Source organism: Mytilus edulis, chromosome 14 (genome assembly GCF_963676685.1).
Source record: "Mytilus edulis chromosome 14, xbMytEdul2.2, whole genome shotgun sequence".
Lineage (NCBI taxonomy): Eukaryota > Metazoa > Mollusca > Bivalvia > Mytilida > Mytilidae > Mytilus > Mytilus edulis.
In genome coordinates, this window is record NC_092357.1 from 60,977,589 (window position 1) to 60,990,316 (window position 12,728).

A 12,728-nucleotide genomic window follows, 5' to 3' on the forward strand; every position below is an offset into this window, starting at 1 on the left:
GGCGTATTACCTCAAAGACACCGCTTTAACGATTCTAAGTTTTGTCTCAACTTGATAAGATACTATCAATTATGCATTTATTTCTATCAATAGTTATATTTGCTTGGTGTGTAGATGTCTAAGAGAACATCGATAAATCTACAGATTCAAGATTTGCAATGTTATTGATTTGCCGTGTAAAATCATCAATAATCCAAACACAATTAATTTAATTAACTTTGTATATTGAGCAGTCTTAGTTTTATATTCCGACTTAGATTGTATGCCAAATTTAAGTAAATTTAAGTAATATTGTTTAAACATGGACAGATTTTTGTTATACATATAACTAAAATAGAAGTTACATACTAGATATTTTTCTTCAAGTCTACCAAGACAATATATGAAAGCCACCAATAGCCTAGTCAATATAGCGTTAAAAACACTCAACCTCCAACTAATTGCAACACAAGTTTTTTTTAGTGCATATTAGAGTTTGTGTGTTACGTTTCGGTGTTATGTCGTTGTTCTCCTCTTATATTTGATGCGTTTCCCTCGGTTTTGGTTTGTTGCCCCGGTTTTGTTTTTTGTCCATGGATTTATGAGTTTTGAACAGCAGTATACTACTGTTGCCTTTATTTGGGCTAGTACTAACATAAAAAAAAATTATACACAAATATAATATGCGGAAAGGTCATTTTTGGGGTGATTTCAGTGGTTTTTAGAGAAAAATGACTAAAAACTGGAAATGAAGAAAAACGGCTATCTATGGTTTTAGTTAGAGAACTTTATTTGTGTTAAAGTTATAATTTGTAGGTTATAAAGTCACTATATATTTTTGACAACAAAAACTGTTGAATTTGAGGTAAAAATGTATTTTTTAGAGAAAAAATGCAAAAATCTGGAGACGTCTACACCATTCCATTCATTCATGCGTTCATTCAGATGATACATGTAATTTTATCCAAGGAATTATCAGCTAATTTACCTACCAATTAAGTAAACTGACAATAATCTAAAAACCAATTTATTGCACTCCTGTGTTGACACTCAGAAAATTATTTAAAGCATCAGTAAGTTCCAATATCACCCCTTTGCTTTTTACGGTTCACTACATCCGAAATGCTTGTACCAAGTCAGGAATAGGACAGTTGTTATCCATTCATTTGATGTGTTTGAGCTACAGATGTTGCCATTTGATAAGGGACTTTCCTTTTTAAATTTTCGATGAACTTCAGTATTTTGGTTATTTTACTTTTAATTGCAAAACAATACGAAAATAAAATAACTGACTTTGCATCAAGAATCAGTGGTGGACCCAGAACTTTTTGTAAGGGTGTTCAAATCTGCAAATAAGGCTAAATTTTTGTATATACATTTATTAAAATGTGTAAAGAAATAATATGCCTCTTCTTATATTTATAGCAAAAATTTTTGTGAATCAAAGAAAACAGCAGACAAATGAGTCATTTCAATTCCAATCACCTTAAGTAACACTGTAAAGGAAAGCATTTTTTCTGGTGTTTGCAACAAGTAGTTTCCCCATCTGTTTATCAAAGAAAATAGCAGACAGTTCCGATAGACCTTGTTCTTTGGTCAAAATGTGTCTGTGGTGTTTTCCGTCGTTTGATATAATGACCACATTCGACGACAACTCTCCAACAACGAACACGTGACCATCATTATCTACAGTGATGCCTCTCGGATTTCTCAATACTGATTCTTCTTTAAACCTCCAAACACTTGATCCATTACGATCACAACAATCTACAGTGTGATTTGACCAGTCAGTGTAGTATATCTTCTCGGCGAATACAGATATGTAAGTCGCTCCTGATAAGTTACAACTTATCAAGTGAGAGGTAGTATAATCCAAGGTGTTTACTCTATATATACCACGTCTTTTAACACAGACAAACAGCGAGTCTTGATCACGTGTGATTCCCCATGGACGATCAGGAAGGCTGATGAATTTAATTTTCTTTCGGCTCTCGATGTTTATTATGTCAATACCAATGTGCTCATTAGAATCTCCGGATGTGATAGCAATTGTTTTCTCATTGATAAATGTTATGTCGAACCCACAACTAGGATCAAGCAACATAAAAAATTTAAATTTACCATCTGACGCAACGACATTTAGCTGTTTCCGTATGTCATAGTCGGTGAAGAAATATTCGCCATTAACTGACATGCAACAACCTCTAACATTCACCCCACCTGTTGTAATTGTCTTTTGTAGAATCAACTTCAAGTCGTCTATGGACTTCGTTGGTGTTACTTGTAACTGTGCTTGTTTGTCTTTCGCTCTGATTAAACGAATGTTACTCGACGTCGTTTTTATTTCAATTGATCCAAAATTCATCACACTGTTCGAGATACTAAGCACCCCCGGATCTACTTTACAAATCAGGTCGACTGGTTCAAATTTGCCAGTTTCAACCAAGTATTGTAAATATTGTTCATTTTCCAAAACTTTAATTTCAATATCTCTCATGACTAGAAATGTTTGAAGATCGGAAGCATGTTGTTTAATGCTTTGAAGATTGGTCTGATATTCTGTAATCAAGTTTTCCTTTTCTTTAACCGATGATAAAATCGTCTGAATATTCTTTTTACATTGACATTCTTTTTTCTCAAGATCTTGTATTATTTCTTTTTCAAGTTTATTTAAACGTTTTTTTATTTGGTTTCTTGTTTGTTGTATTTCTACAAGATGTAGCTCCTTCCTTTCTTCAATACTGACCAAATTGACCTTTCGGTCCATCTTAATTCTATCAATGTTATGTAGTAAGTCCTTCAGTCTCGTTTCTAAATCTTGTAATTGCCCGGATGTCTTAGCGTTATTCGTGATCTCATCAAGAGGAATGACATTGCATTTCTGGTGTTCTTTAATGCATTTGAAACAAATAGGTAACGCATGCGCAACGCAGTATTGTTGATATTTCTCATTATGATAGGTACATGACTGTTGTATATCAGTAATGAAGGACGGAAGAGATTTGTACTTGTCAATTGGTATGATTTCGTGACCTCGTGTTGCTTTGAGTACTTTATGATGTTCTTGGCAGTCATCACAAACGGCTTCTTCACACTCCAAGCACCAGTGTGTTGATGGTTTGGTAATGTGTCGCACTGAACATGGACCACAAAGAGTTGTACTAATATCCATTGTGATACCTGAAATATGTACCAAATATATATGTATTCGTAACATCTTATATAAGAATGCTTTACTGTGACCAATTTCACGAAAAAATCTTACTAGAAAAAATACTCAATTTAAGTCATGAACATTTCAATATAACTTTACTTTTTGTCATAATATTTAATCTGAAAAAGGGCGCTGATTTGTTGATGTTTTTTTTCTTCGATCTGCACAAAAAAGGAAGACAATACCAAGGTCAATCAAAAATCGTTATAATGATAATAAAAAAAACAACAGACAAAGGCATAGCTAAACATACTTTTGGCAAAAAGTCAAACACCAATATGCATGTTTTTAACGACATGTCCATGTTTCAAATCGCCAGCAGGTAAAATGGTTTTCTCATACCTTTGCGTCCCTCATTGTCTGTCGTTCGTTGTCTTCCGTTACTTGTTCACTTAAATTTACAGAACTGTTTTGAGTGTTTCCATGAGTATTCTTTTACGAGTTTATTCGTTACCATGGTTACAAAGTTTCGATGATATATAATTCAATGGTTTAATAGTACAAACTACGATAACAACAATTAAAAACCAATAGTTCAGAGAACAATTGAAGGTCTTTTCACATTACATTTCTAAATAATTGATAAGAAGCTACTTTCGGTTAATCCAAAGTTACTATAGTCATCCAATCATAGGTTTTCTTCATACTGATTAAAAGATATAAAGATTCTATATACTTTTGACGAAAACTTGGGAGATCATTTGCTACTTCCGGTTACGAAAATGTCATTTGCGGTATCATATGATAGCTTACTTTCCTCTGATATTGAAAATATATGGTTTTTATCTATTTTTCTTTCAAATAAGGGAGATACTTTGCTATTTCTTGTTTTCAAAAGGCGATTTTAGGTGTCATTAAAAGGTTATTGTATGAAAATATGTAGTTTTTAAGTATTTTTCCCGTGAATTACTCCAAAAAAAGCTACTTCCGGTTTGCACAAGGCAAATATATAGAAACCATATATTTATTGAATCAGAATGAAGCTTGGACGCCAAGTTACTTTGAGTAAACAGGAAGTATCTTCTCATCAATAATTTCGAAAATTGATGTGGAAAGACCTTTAATCTTTTTTTTTTCTTCCACCAAATTTTGTTCTTGCGATAAATTTTTGTTTCTCAATATGTCGCTTAGAAATTTCTCATAATGTATTGTACAGTCTATATGCTTTTAAATTTGACCCTGCTAAGCCGAACAATTTTCTTTGTAAGAGTTATCTCCCTATTCACTGTTATTCTTGTGTATGCATCTCCTTTGTAACAAAAAAAGATACCAACAAAAAATTTGTTCTGAATTGTTTGTTACATCCTCAGAAATGTTTGGATAATTTGGATCGAAGCGATCCAGTGACATTCTGATGATATCTTATAGGAGTCACGCGACGTGACCTTGTGCAAACCGGAAGTAGCTTTTTTTGGAGTAATTCACGGGAAAAATACTTAAAAACTACATATTTTCATACAATAACCTTTTAATGACACCTAAAATCGCCTTTTGAAAACAAGAAATAGCAAAGTATCTCCCTTATTTGAAAGAAAAATAGATAAAAACCATATATTTTCAATATCAGAGGAAAGTAAGCTATCATATGATACCGCAAATGACATTTTCGTAACCGGAAGTAGCAAATGATCTCCCAAGTTTTCGTCAAAAGTATATAGAATCTTTATATCTTTTAATCAGTATGAAGAAAACCTATGATTGGATGACTATAGTAACTTTGGATTAACCGAAAGTAGCTTCTTATCAATTATTTAGAAATGTAATGTGAAAAGACCTTCAATTGTTCTCTGAACTATTGGTTTTTAATTGTTGTTATCGTAGTTTGTACTATTAAACCATTGAATTATATATCATCGAAACTTTGTAACCATGGTAACGAATAAACTCGTAAAAGAATACTCATGGAAACACTCAAAACAGTTCTGTAAATTTAAGTGAACAAGTAACGGAAGACAACGAACGACAGACAATGAGGGACGCAAAGGTATGAGAAAACCATTTTACCTGCTGGCGATTTGAAACATGGACATGTCGTTAAAAACATGCATATTGGTGTTTGACTTTTTGCCAAAAGTATGTTTAGCTATGCCTTTGTCTGTTGTTTTTTTTATTATCATTATAACGATTTTTGATTGACCTTGGTATTGTCTTCCTTTTTTGTGCAGATCGAAGAAAAAAAAACATCAACAAATCAGCGCCCTTTTTCAGATTAAATATTATGACAAAAAGTAAAGTTATATTGAAATGTTCATGACTTAAATTGAGTATTTTTTCTAGTAAGATTTTTTCGTGAAATTGGTCACAGTAAAGCATTCTTATATAAGATGTTACGAATACATATATATTTGGTACATATTTCAGGTATCACAATGGATATTAGTACAACTCTTTGTGGTCCATGTTCAGTGCGACACATTACCAAACCATCAACACACTGGTGCTTGGAGTGTGAAGAAGCCGTTTGTGATGACTGCCAAGAACATCATAAAGTACTCAAAGCAACACGAGGTCACGAAATCATACCAATTGACAAGTACAAATCTCTTCCGTCCTTCATTACTGATATACAACAGTCATGTACCTATCATAATGAGAAATATCAACAATACTGCGTTGCGCATGCGTTACCTATTTGTTTCAAATGCATTAAAGAACACCAGAAATGCAATGTCATTCCTCTTGATGAGATCACGAATAACGCTAAGACATCCGGGCAATTACAAGATTTAGAAACGAGACTGAAGGACTTACTACATAACATTGATAGAATTAAGATGGACCGAAAGGTCAATTTGGTCAGTATTGAAGAAAGGAAGGAGCTACATCTTGTAGAAATACAACAAACAAGAAACCAAATAAAAAAACGTTTAAATAAACTTGAAAAAGAAATAATACAAGATCTTGAGAAAAAAGAATGTCAATGTAAAAAGAATATTCAGACGATTTTATCATCGGTTAAAGAAAAGGAAAACTTGATTACAGAATATCAGACCAATCTTCAAAGCATTAAACAACATGCTTCCGATCTTCAAACATTTCTAGTCATGAGAGATATTGAAATTAAAGTTTTGGAAAATGAACAATATTTACAATACTTGGTTGAAACTGGCAAATTTGAACCAGTCGACCTGATTTGTAAAGTAGATCCGGGGGTGCTTAGTATCTCGAACAGTGTGATGAATTTTGGATCAATTGAAATAAAAACGACGTCGAGTAACATTCGTTTAATCAGAGCGAAAGACAAACAAGCACAGTTACAAGTAACACCAACGAAGTCCATAGACGACTTGAAGTTGATTCTACAAAAGACAATTACAACAGGTGGGGTGAATGTTAGAGGTTGTTGCATGTCAGTTAATGGCGAATATTTCTTCACCGACTATGACATACGGAAACAGCTAAATGTCGTTGCGTCAGATGGTAAATTTAAATTTTTTATGTTGCTTGATCCTAGTTGTGGGTTCGACATAACATTTATCAATGAGAAAACAATTGCTATCACATCCGGAGATTCTAATGAGCACATTGGTATTGACATAATAAACATCGAGAGCCGAAAGAAAATTAAATTCATCAGCCTTCCTGATCGTCCATGGGGAATCACACGTGATCAAGACTCGCTGTTTGTCTGTGTTAAAAGACGTGGTATATATAGAGTAAACACCTTGGATTATACTACCTCTCACTTGATAAGTTGTAACTTATCAGGAGCGACTTACATATCTGTATTCGCCGAGAAGATATACTACACTGACTGGTCAAATCACACTGTAGATTGTTGTGATCGTAATGGATCAAGTGTTTGGAGGTTTAAAGAAGAATCAGTATTGAGAAATCCGAGAGGCATCACTGTAGATAATGATGGTCACGTGTTCGTTGTTGGAGAGTTGTCGTCGAATGTGGTCATTATATCAAACGACGGAAAACACCACAGACACATTTTGACCAAAGAACAAGGTCTATCGGAACTGTCTGCTATTTTCTTTGATAAACAGATGGGGAAACTACTTGTTGCAAACACCAGAAAAAATGCTTTCCTTTACAGTGTTACTTAAGGTGATTGGAATTGAAATGACTCATTTGTCTGCTGTTTTCTTTGATTCACAAAAATTTTTGCTATAAATATAAGAAGAGGCATATTATTTCTTTACACATTTTAATAAATGTATATACAAAAATTTAGCCTTATTTGCAGATTTGAACACCCTTACAAAAAGTTCTGGGTCCACCACTGATTCTTGATGCAAAGTCAGTTATTTTATTTTCGTATTGTTTTGCAATTAAAAGTAAAATAACCAAAATACTGAAGTTCATCGAAAATTTAAAAAGGAAAGTCCCTTATCAAATGGCAACATCTGTAGCTCAAACACATCAAATGAATGGATAACAACTGTCCTATTCCTGACTTGGTACAAGCATTTCGGATGTAGTGAACCGTAAAAAGCAAAGGGGTGATATTGGAACTTACTGATGCTTTAAATAATTTTCTGAGTGTCAACACAGGAGTGCAATAAATTGGTTTTTAGATTATTGTCAGTTTACTTAATTGGTAGGTAAATTAGCTGATAATTCCTTGGATAAAATTACATGTATCATCTGAATGAACGCATGAATGAATGGAATGGTGTAGACGTCTCCAGATTTTTGCATTTTTTCTCTAAAAAATACATTTTTACCTCAAATTCAACAGTTTTTGTTGTCAAAAATATATAGTGACTTTATAACCTACAAATTATAACTTTAACACAAATAAAGTTCTCTAACTAAAACCATAGATAGCCGTTTTTCTTCATTTCCAGTTTTTAGTCATTTTTCTCTAAAAACCACTGAAATCACCCCAAAAATGACCTTTCCGCATATTATATTTGTGTATAATTTTTTTTTATGTTAGTACTAGCCCAAATAAAGGCAACAGTAGTATACTGCTGTTCAAAACTCATAAATCCATGGACAAAAAACAAAACCGGGGCAACAAACCAAAACCGAGGGAAACGCATCAAATATAAGAGGAGAACAACGACATAACACCGAAACGTAACACACAAACTCTAATATGCACTAAAAAAAACTTGTGTTGCAATTAGTTGGAGGTTGAGTGTTTTTAACGCTATATTGACTAGGCTATTGGTGGCTTTCATATATTGTCTTGGTAGACTTGAAGAAAAATATCTAGTATGTAACTTCTATTTTAGTTATATGTATAACAAAAATCTGTCCATGTTTAAACAATATTACTTAAATTTACTTAAATTTGGCATACAATCTAAGTCGGAATATAAAACTAAGACTGCTCAATATACAAAGTTAATTAAATTAATTGTGTTTGGATTATTGATGATTTTACACGGCAAATCAATAACATTGCAAATCTTGAATCTGTAGATTTATCGATGTTCTCTTAGACATCTACACACCAAGCAAATATAACTATTGATAGAAATAAATGCATAATTGATAGTATCTTATCAAGTTGAGACAAAACTTAGAATCGTTAAAGCGGTGTCTTTGAGGTAATACGCCTTTTGATTTGCATTGTGACGCAATTCCAAGGTGTCGTTGTAGTAGCGATCGCCATTACAACCATGCAAAATGTAAACAAGACAAACATCTATTTCCCAGACCGCATACAATTAACGTTAACACATGAATGTGAAGCGTACTTGGCTTCGGCAAAATAACACAGTATACAATTAAGAAAGTAGATAAGGAATGGCATTACAATTAAAGGTATGTTGCAGGCCATGTGTCCGGTGTCCTTAAAATATAACTGATGGTATTTGATATATTCTAACCGGACAGAATATAATTATATGTCAATACCCAGGTTACAAATCGATTAAAATATATTAATTATTATGACACAATAATAAATGAAAAAGAAATGTGCAGAAACGAAACAGCTGGATTGCATTTTTACACAGGAGTTGAAAATAATGAGGTATTTCTTTTGTTTTATACACATTTGGACCTTCAGCATTTAGCCTATACAATATATTTTTCACAATGTTAGAAACATTAGTGTTCCTGATCAATTTTTTTTTTATTGGTTATAATGAAACAAAAGCGTCTAAGTACCACATACACTGACTGTCTAGAATCTTTGAAATGTCTGAAAAGTACGTGCAAAATATTATAATTCCATGGATCATCTTAAAGACAAAGCACTGGGAACAAAACATATTTATAAGTTACAATACAACGTTCAAAACAATCAGACGATACTGCGAATATGCAGACATAACCTAATAAATGAAACATAAGACAGTATGCACTCAAAGTCTGAATTTTGAATTTTAATGTAAGTCATGATTTTAAAATTATTTATGATTTTATGTAAAATATTTCTAATCAAGTCAAACTATAATAAATATAATCAAAAGTTTTCATCCATGAAGTTTTATCAAAATATTTATTGTTTTCTATTATGGAAATGATTGAATATAATTGTTTTACTTTATTGTTGTTTGTAACCGTTTTGCGTCCTTTTTTGTTTTTATGATTTCTCTTATTTTTATTTAAAAGTTTGATTTTTGAAACTTGAAGATGTCTGTCGATCGCGGCCTGCCGTTACATCGGCAGCAATGCCATGCACAATCAACGGTATTGTTCACGGCTCCCCGATTATGAAAAGACCTAAGGCCACACCAATTTGATTCCTTGTTCGACGGACCCGCCTGCACCTATTTTTTTTCAAAACAGAATTTTTTTATCTTTTTTTATATTCCCGCTTCCTGTATCCGGAAATGTAATCATGTCCATTTCCCGCACCGTTTTTTTGTTGTTCTAAATATTATAAAAAGATGTCAACATTTGTTATTAAAATCACAGTCTAGCCTGTATATAACGATTTTAAACATAAAAGCACCCCACCACACTGTGTAAATATCTGTGAGAATATTTGTTTCAGCATGAAACCTATTTATCCAAAGTGGTGCTCCGATATAAATTTATAACAGCGGAAATACCTGTAAAGAACAAAAAATTGTTTTCTTTTCCCCTTACTTATATGAGCCCTTTTGTACAAACAAATATGTTATAACTTATATTGATCCCTCATAAAACATGTAAAAGGGATATTTATAACATTAAGGGGTTGCCCCCAAACTGATTATGACTTGGATGGAGAATTGTCTCATTGTCAGTTACACATACATAGACCAGATTTAATTATTTCTTGGTGAACAGGGAAAAAATACTTCAGAAATTAAAGAAATGTCAAAGTACAAGTGATAAATCAAGTTTTAATATTGTCAAAACCTACTTTTTTATGTTTACAAAAAAAAATTATAATCGCACGCCTTTACTTTTCAAGCTTCGCCTCAAAAATTTGCAAATTAAATATTTTTTTATTAAAATTTTCAAATCGCTCGCTCGCCCCAAATTTTGGAGTCCAAAAATCCGTAGAACAAGAAATTAAATTGGTGTGGCCTTATTATCTAAATACTATTAAACATTTCCGATGACGCAATAACACAATAACTGATAATACAATGACAGAATGTATAAATAAAGAGCCACGTCAAAGAAATACCAACACGGTGTTTTGGTTTAATGTTGAAAAATGACATTGGTTATATGCCATATAATTGCAGCATTGGAACCAACACGGATTTCCGAATTAAAAAGTATGTGTGTCCAAACATAATATTTTTCAATCGCTGCTATAATCTATCAATTGCAAAATGTAGGATTTTTATTTACTTGTTCTTAGAAGTAAATTATCGGTGATTTGTATAGATAGATAAGTCTACGTTCATTCAGTTTGTTATAGACATATGCAAATTCACTATTGATGTGTAGGTAAGAATCATATATTTATATTATATGTATTGCAAAAATACAAACATAATATACACAATAGAAATGCAATACATAAAAATGCAAAAAAGTCAAGTCTATATATGTAAATATATATGTAGACTCTAAAGTGGGATGGGGGCGCTAAAGTACGACAGACAAGAGTGCGATGGTAAACGATAAATTACGATGCTTCCGTACGCTAAAGTCCGATGGTTTGCGAAAAGTATAGACGTCAGAAACGTAGTTGGCTTATGACATTAATTGACAGTCGTTTATACATTCTAAAAATGAATATGCCGGAAGATGAATTACAAATATTGTTTTACAATGTCAATGACTAAATCAATCAAAACATAACCGTGCTTTGTCTGAAGCAAATGTATTCTTTTATGCTGGAAAAAAGACTTGTATACTCCTGTCTACCATTTAACTATTTAGATATAAAGTAGCATTCGCATAAATATCCTATATCTTGCTATTATTGGAAGCGAACGAATTCATTAAGTCATTGTTTGCGTTGTAGTTTTTTTTGCGGTCCCCGTTTAAATATTATCGCTTTTATTGTAAGGTCGGTAAAATAAAGAGACATGTTTTAAAGCGTAAATATCATAAATTGTGGACTATAACATCCGTTTGTACATTGTAGGAAATTAATACATGTATTTGTTCACGCTACGAAAAAGGATAAAGCTAGGCGAACACCGCCGTTTTCTCGCACTTGGATTAAAGTTTGTACAAATAAATGTTCATAATTATTCCGACATTGGCCCAATTTGGTATTTGTAATGCCGACTGTATTGGGTGATTGCTTGAACGACAAGCTACATCAATTATCTAATACGCCCTAATTGTAAAAAAACTCATTTACAGGAAATATAGTTTTTTGTGACACGTACATTACCTTTTTAGCAAATTATAACGTGGTCACCCCTTTAAATTTAGATAAAATTAAGGCGCAAATCATCAAGGCTATAACATTGTGTGTATACCTAAGCATAGGTCTACTAGCTTTTGCAAAACGACTTGTTTTTTAACATCCATGTATTTTAATGTTTTAGTCCTTAAATATTTTCCTATTGTTCCACCGCTCTTTAGCGTGCTATACCATCATACTCTAGCAAACAAACAACCATGGCAATTTAGCGTGAAGCACCATCGTACTTTATATATAGCGTCTATCATCGCACTTCAGCGTGACCATCACACTTTAGAGTACCATCGCACTTTAGAGTCCTACATATATATATAACTGACCAATGCGGACCTTATTTTCGCATTCCTATTTATAGTCCACAACACTATACAATAAGTTTTTTTTCTAATTCAACAGAATACAAATTATATTAATAGGAATGAATATGCATGTGCTGTTCCGAAATGTTGATCATGACTTTTTTGTCAACACTGGAAATTCTTTAAACTCATTTATATCTTTTTTGTATTGTTTGCAATGAATTTCAACCTTGATATATATTTTACACCATATCGAAAATACATATATAACTGCATCACTATTATGTGATTAAATTCAATTGAAGGTGATTGTTCACTTGTCCAGTCCTTGCGCGGGTTAAGGTTCTATATCATGCAGGAATCTTATGTTCAGTAGTTGTCGTTTGTTGATGTGGTTCAATGCATAAATGTTTCTAGTTTCCCGTTTTTTAAACAGTTGGTTGTTCCGTCTGAGTCGTTTTACACTAGTCATGTTTGGGGCCCTTTATAACTTGCTGTTAAG

At 32.6% G+C, this 12,728-nt stretch overlaps 2 protein-coding genes across 2 annotated transcripts in view; one reads left to right on the top strand and one right to left on the bottom strand.

The window, feature by feature from the left end:
* LOC139503312 (E3 ubiquitin-protein ligase TRIM71-like) overlaps positions 1–7,371 on the top strand; it is a 45,032-nt gene extending 37,661 nt beyond the window's left edge. The window contains exon 2 of the mRNA XM_071293075.1: positions 5,555–7,371. Within this exon, the coding sequence (XP_071149176.1) occupies positions 5,563–7,248 (1,686 nt within the window). The 5' untranslated portion in view covers positions 5,555–5,562 and the 3' untranslated portion in view covers positions 7,249–7,371. The remainder of the gene's footprint in view (positions 1–5,554) is intronic.
* Positions 1,466–3,151, bottom strand: LOC139504358 (E3 ubiquitin-protein ligase TRIM71-like). The gene has a single exon (XM_071294432.1). The coding sequence runs from the start codon at positions 3,149–3,151 to the stop codon at positions 1,466–1,468; it is 1,686 nt and encodes a 561-aa protein (XP_071150533.1).
* Positions 7,372–12,728: the final 5,357 nt, after the last annotated feature.

What these genes read in the sequence shown, in the direction of transcription:
- LOC139504358 (XM_071294432.1), bottom strand. Translation starts at nt 3,151, where the DNA reads ATGGATATTAGTACAACTCTTTGTGGTCCATGTTCAGTGCGACACATT.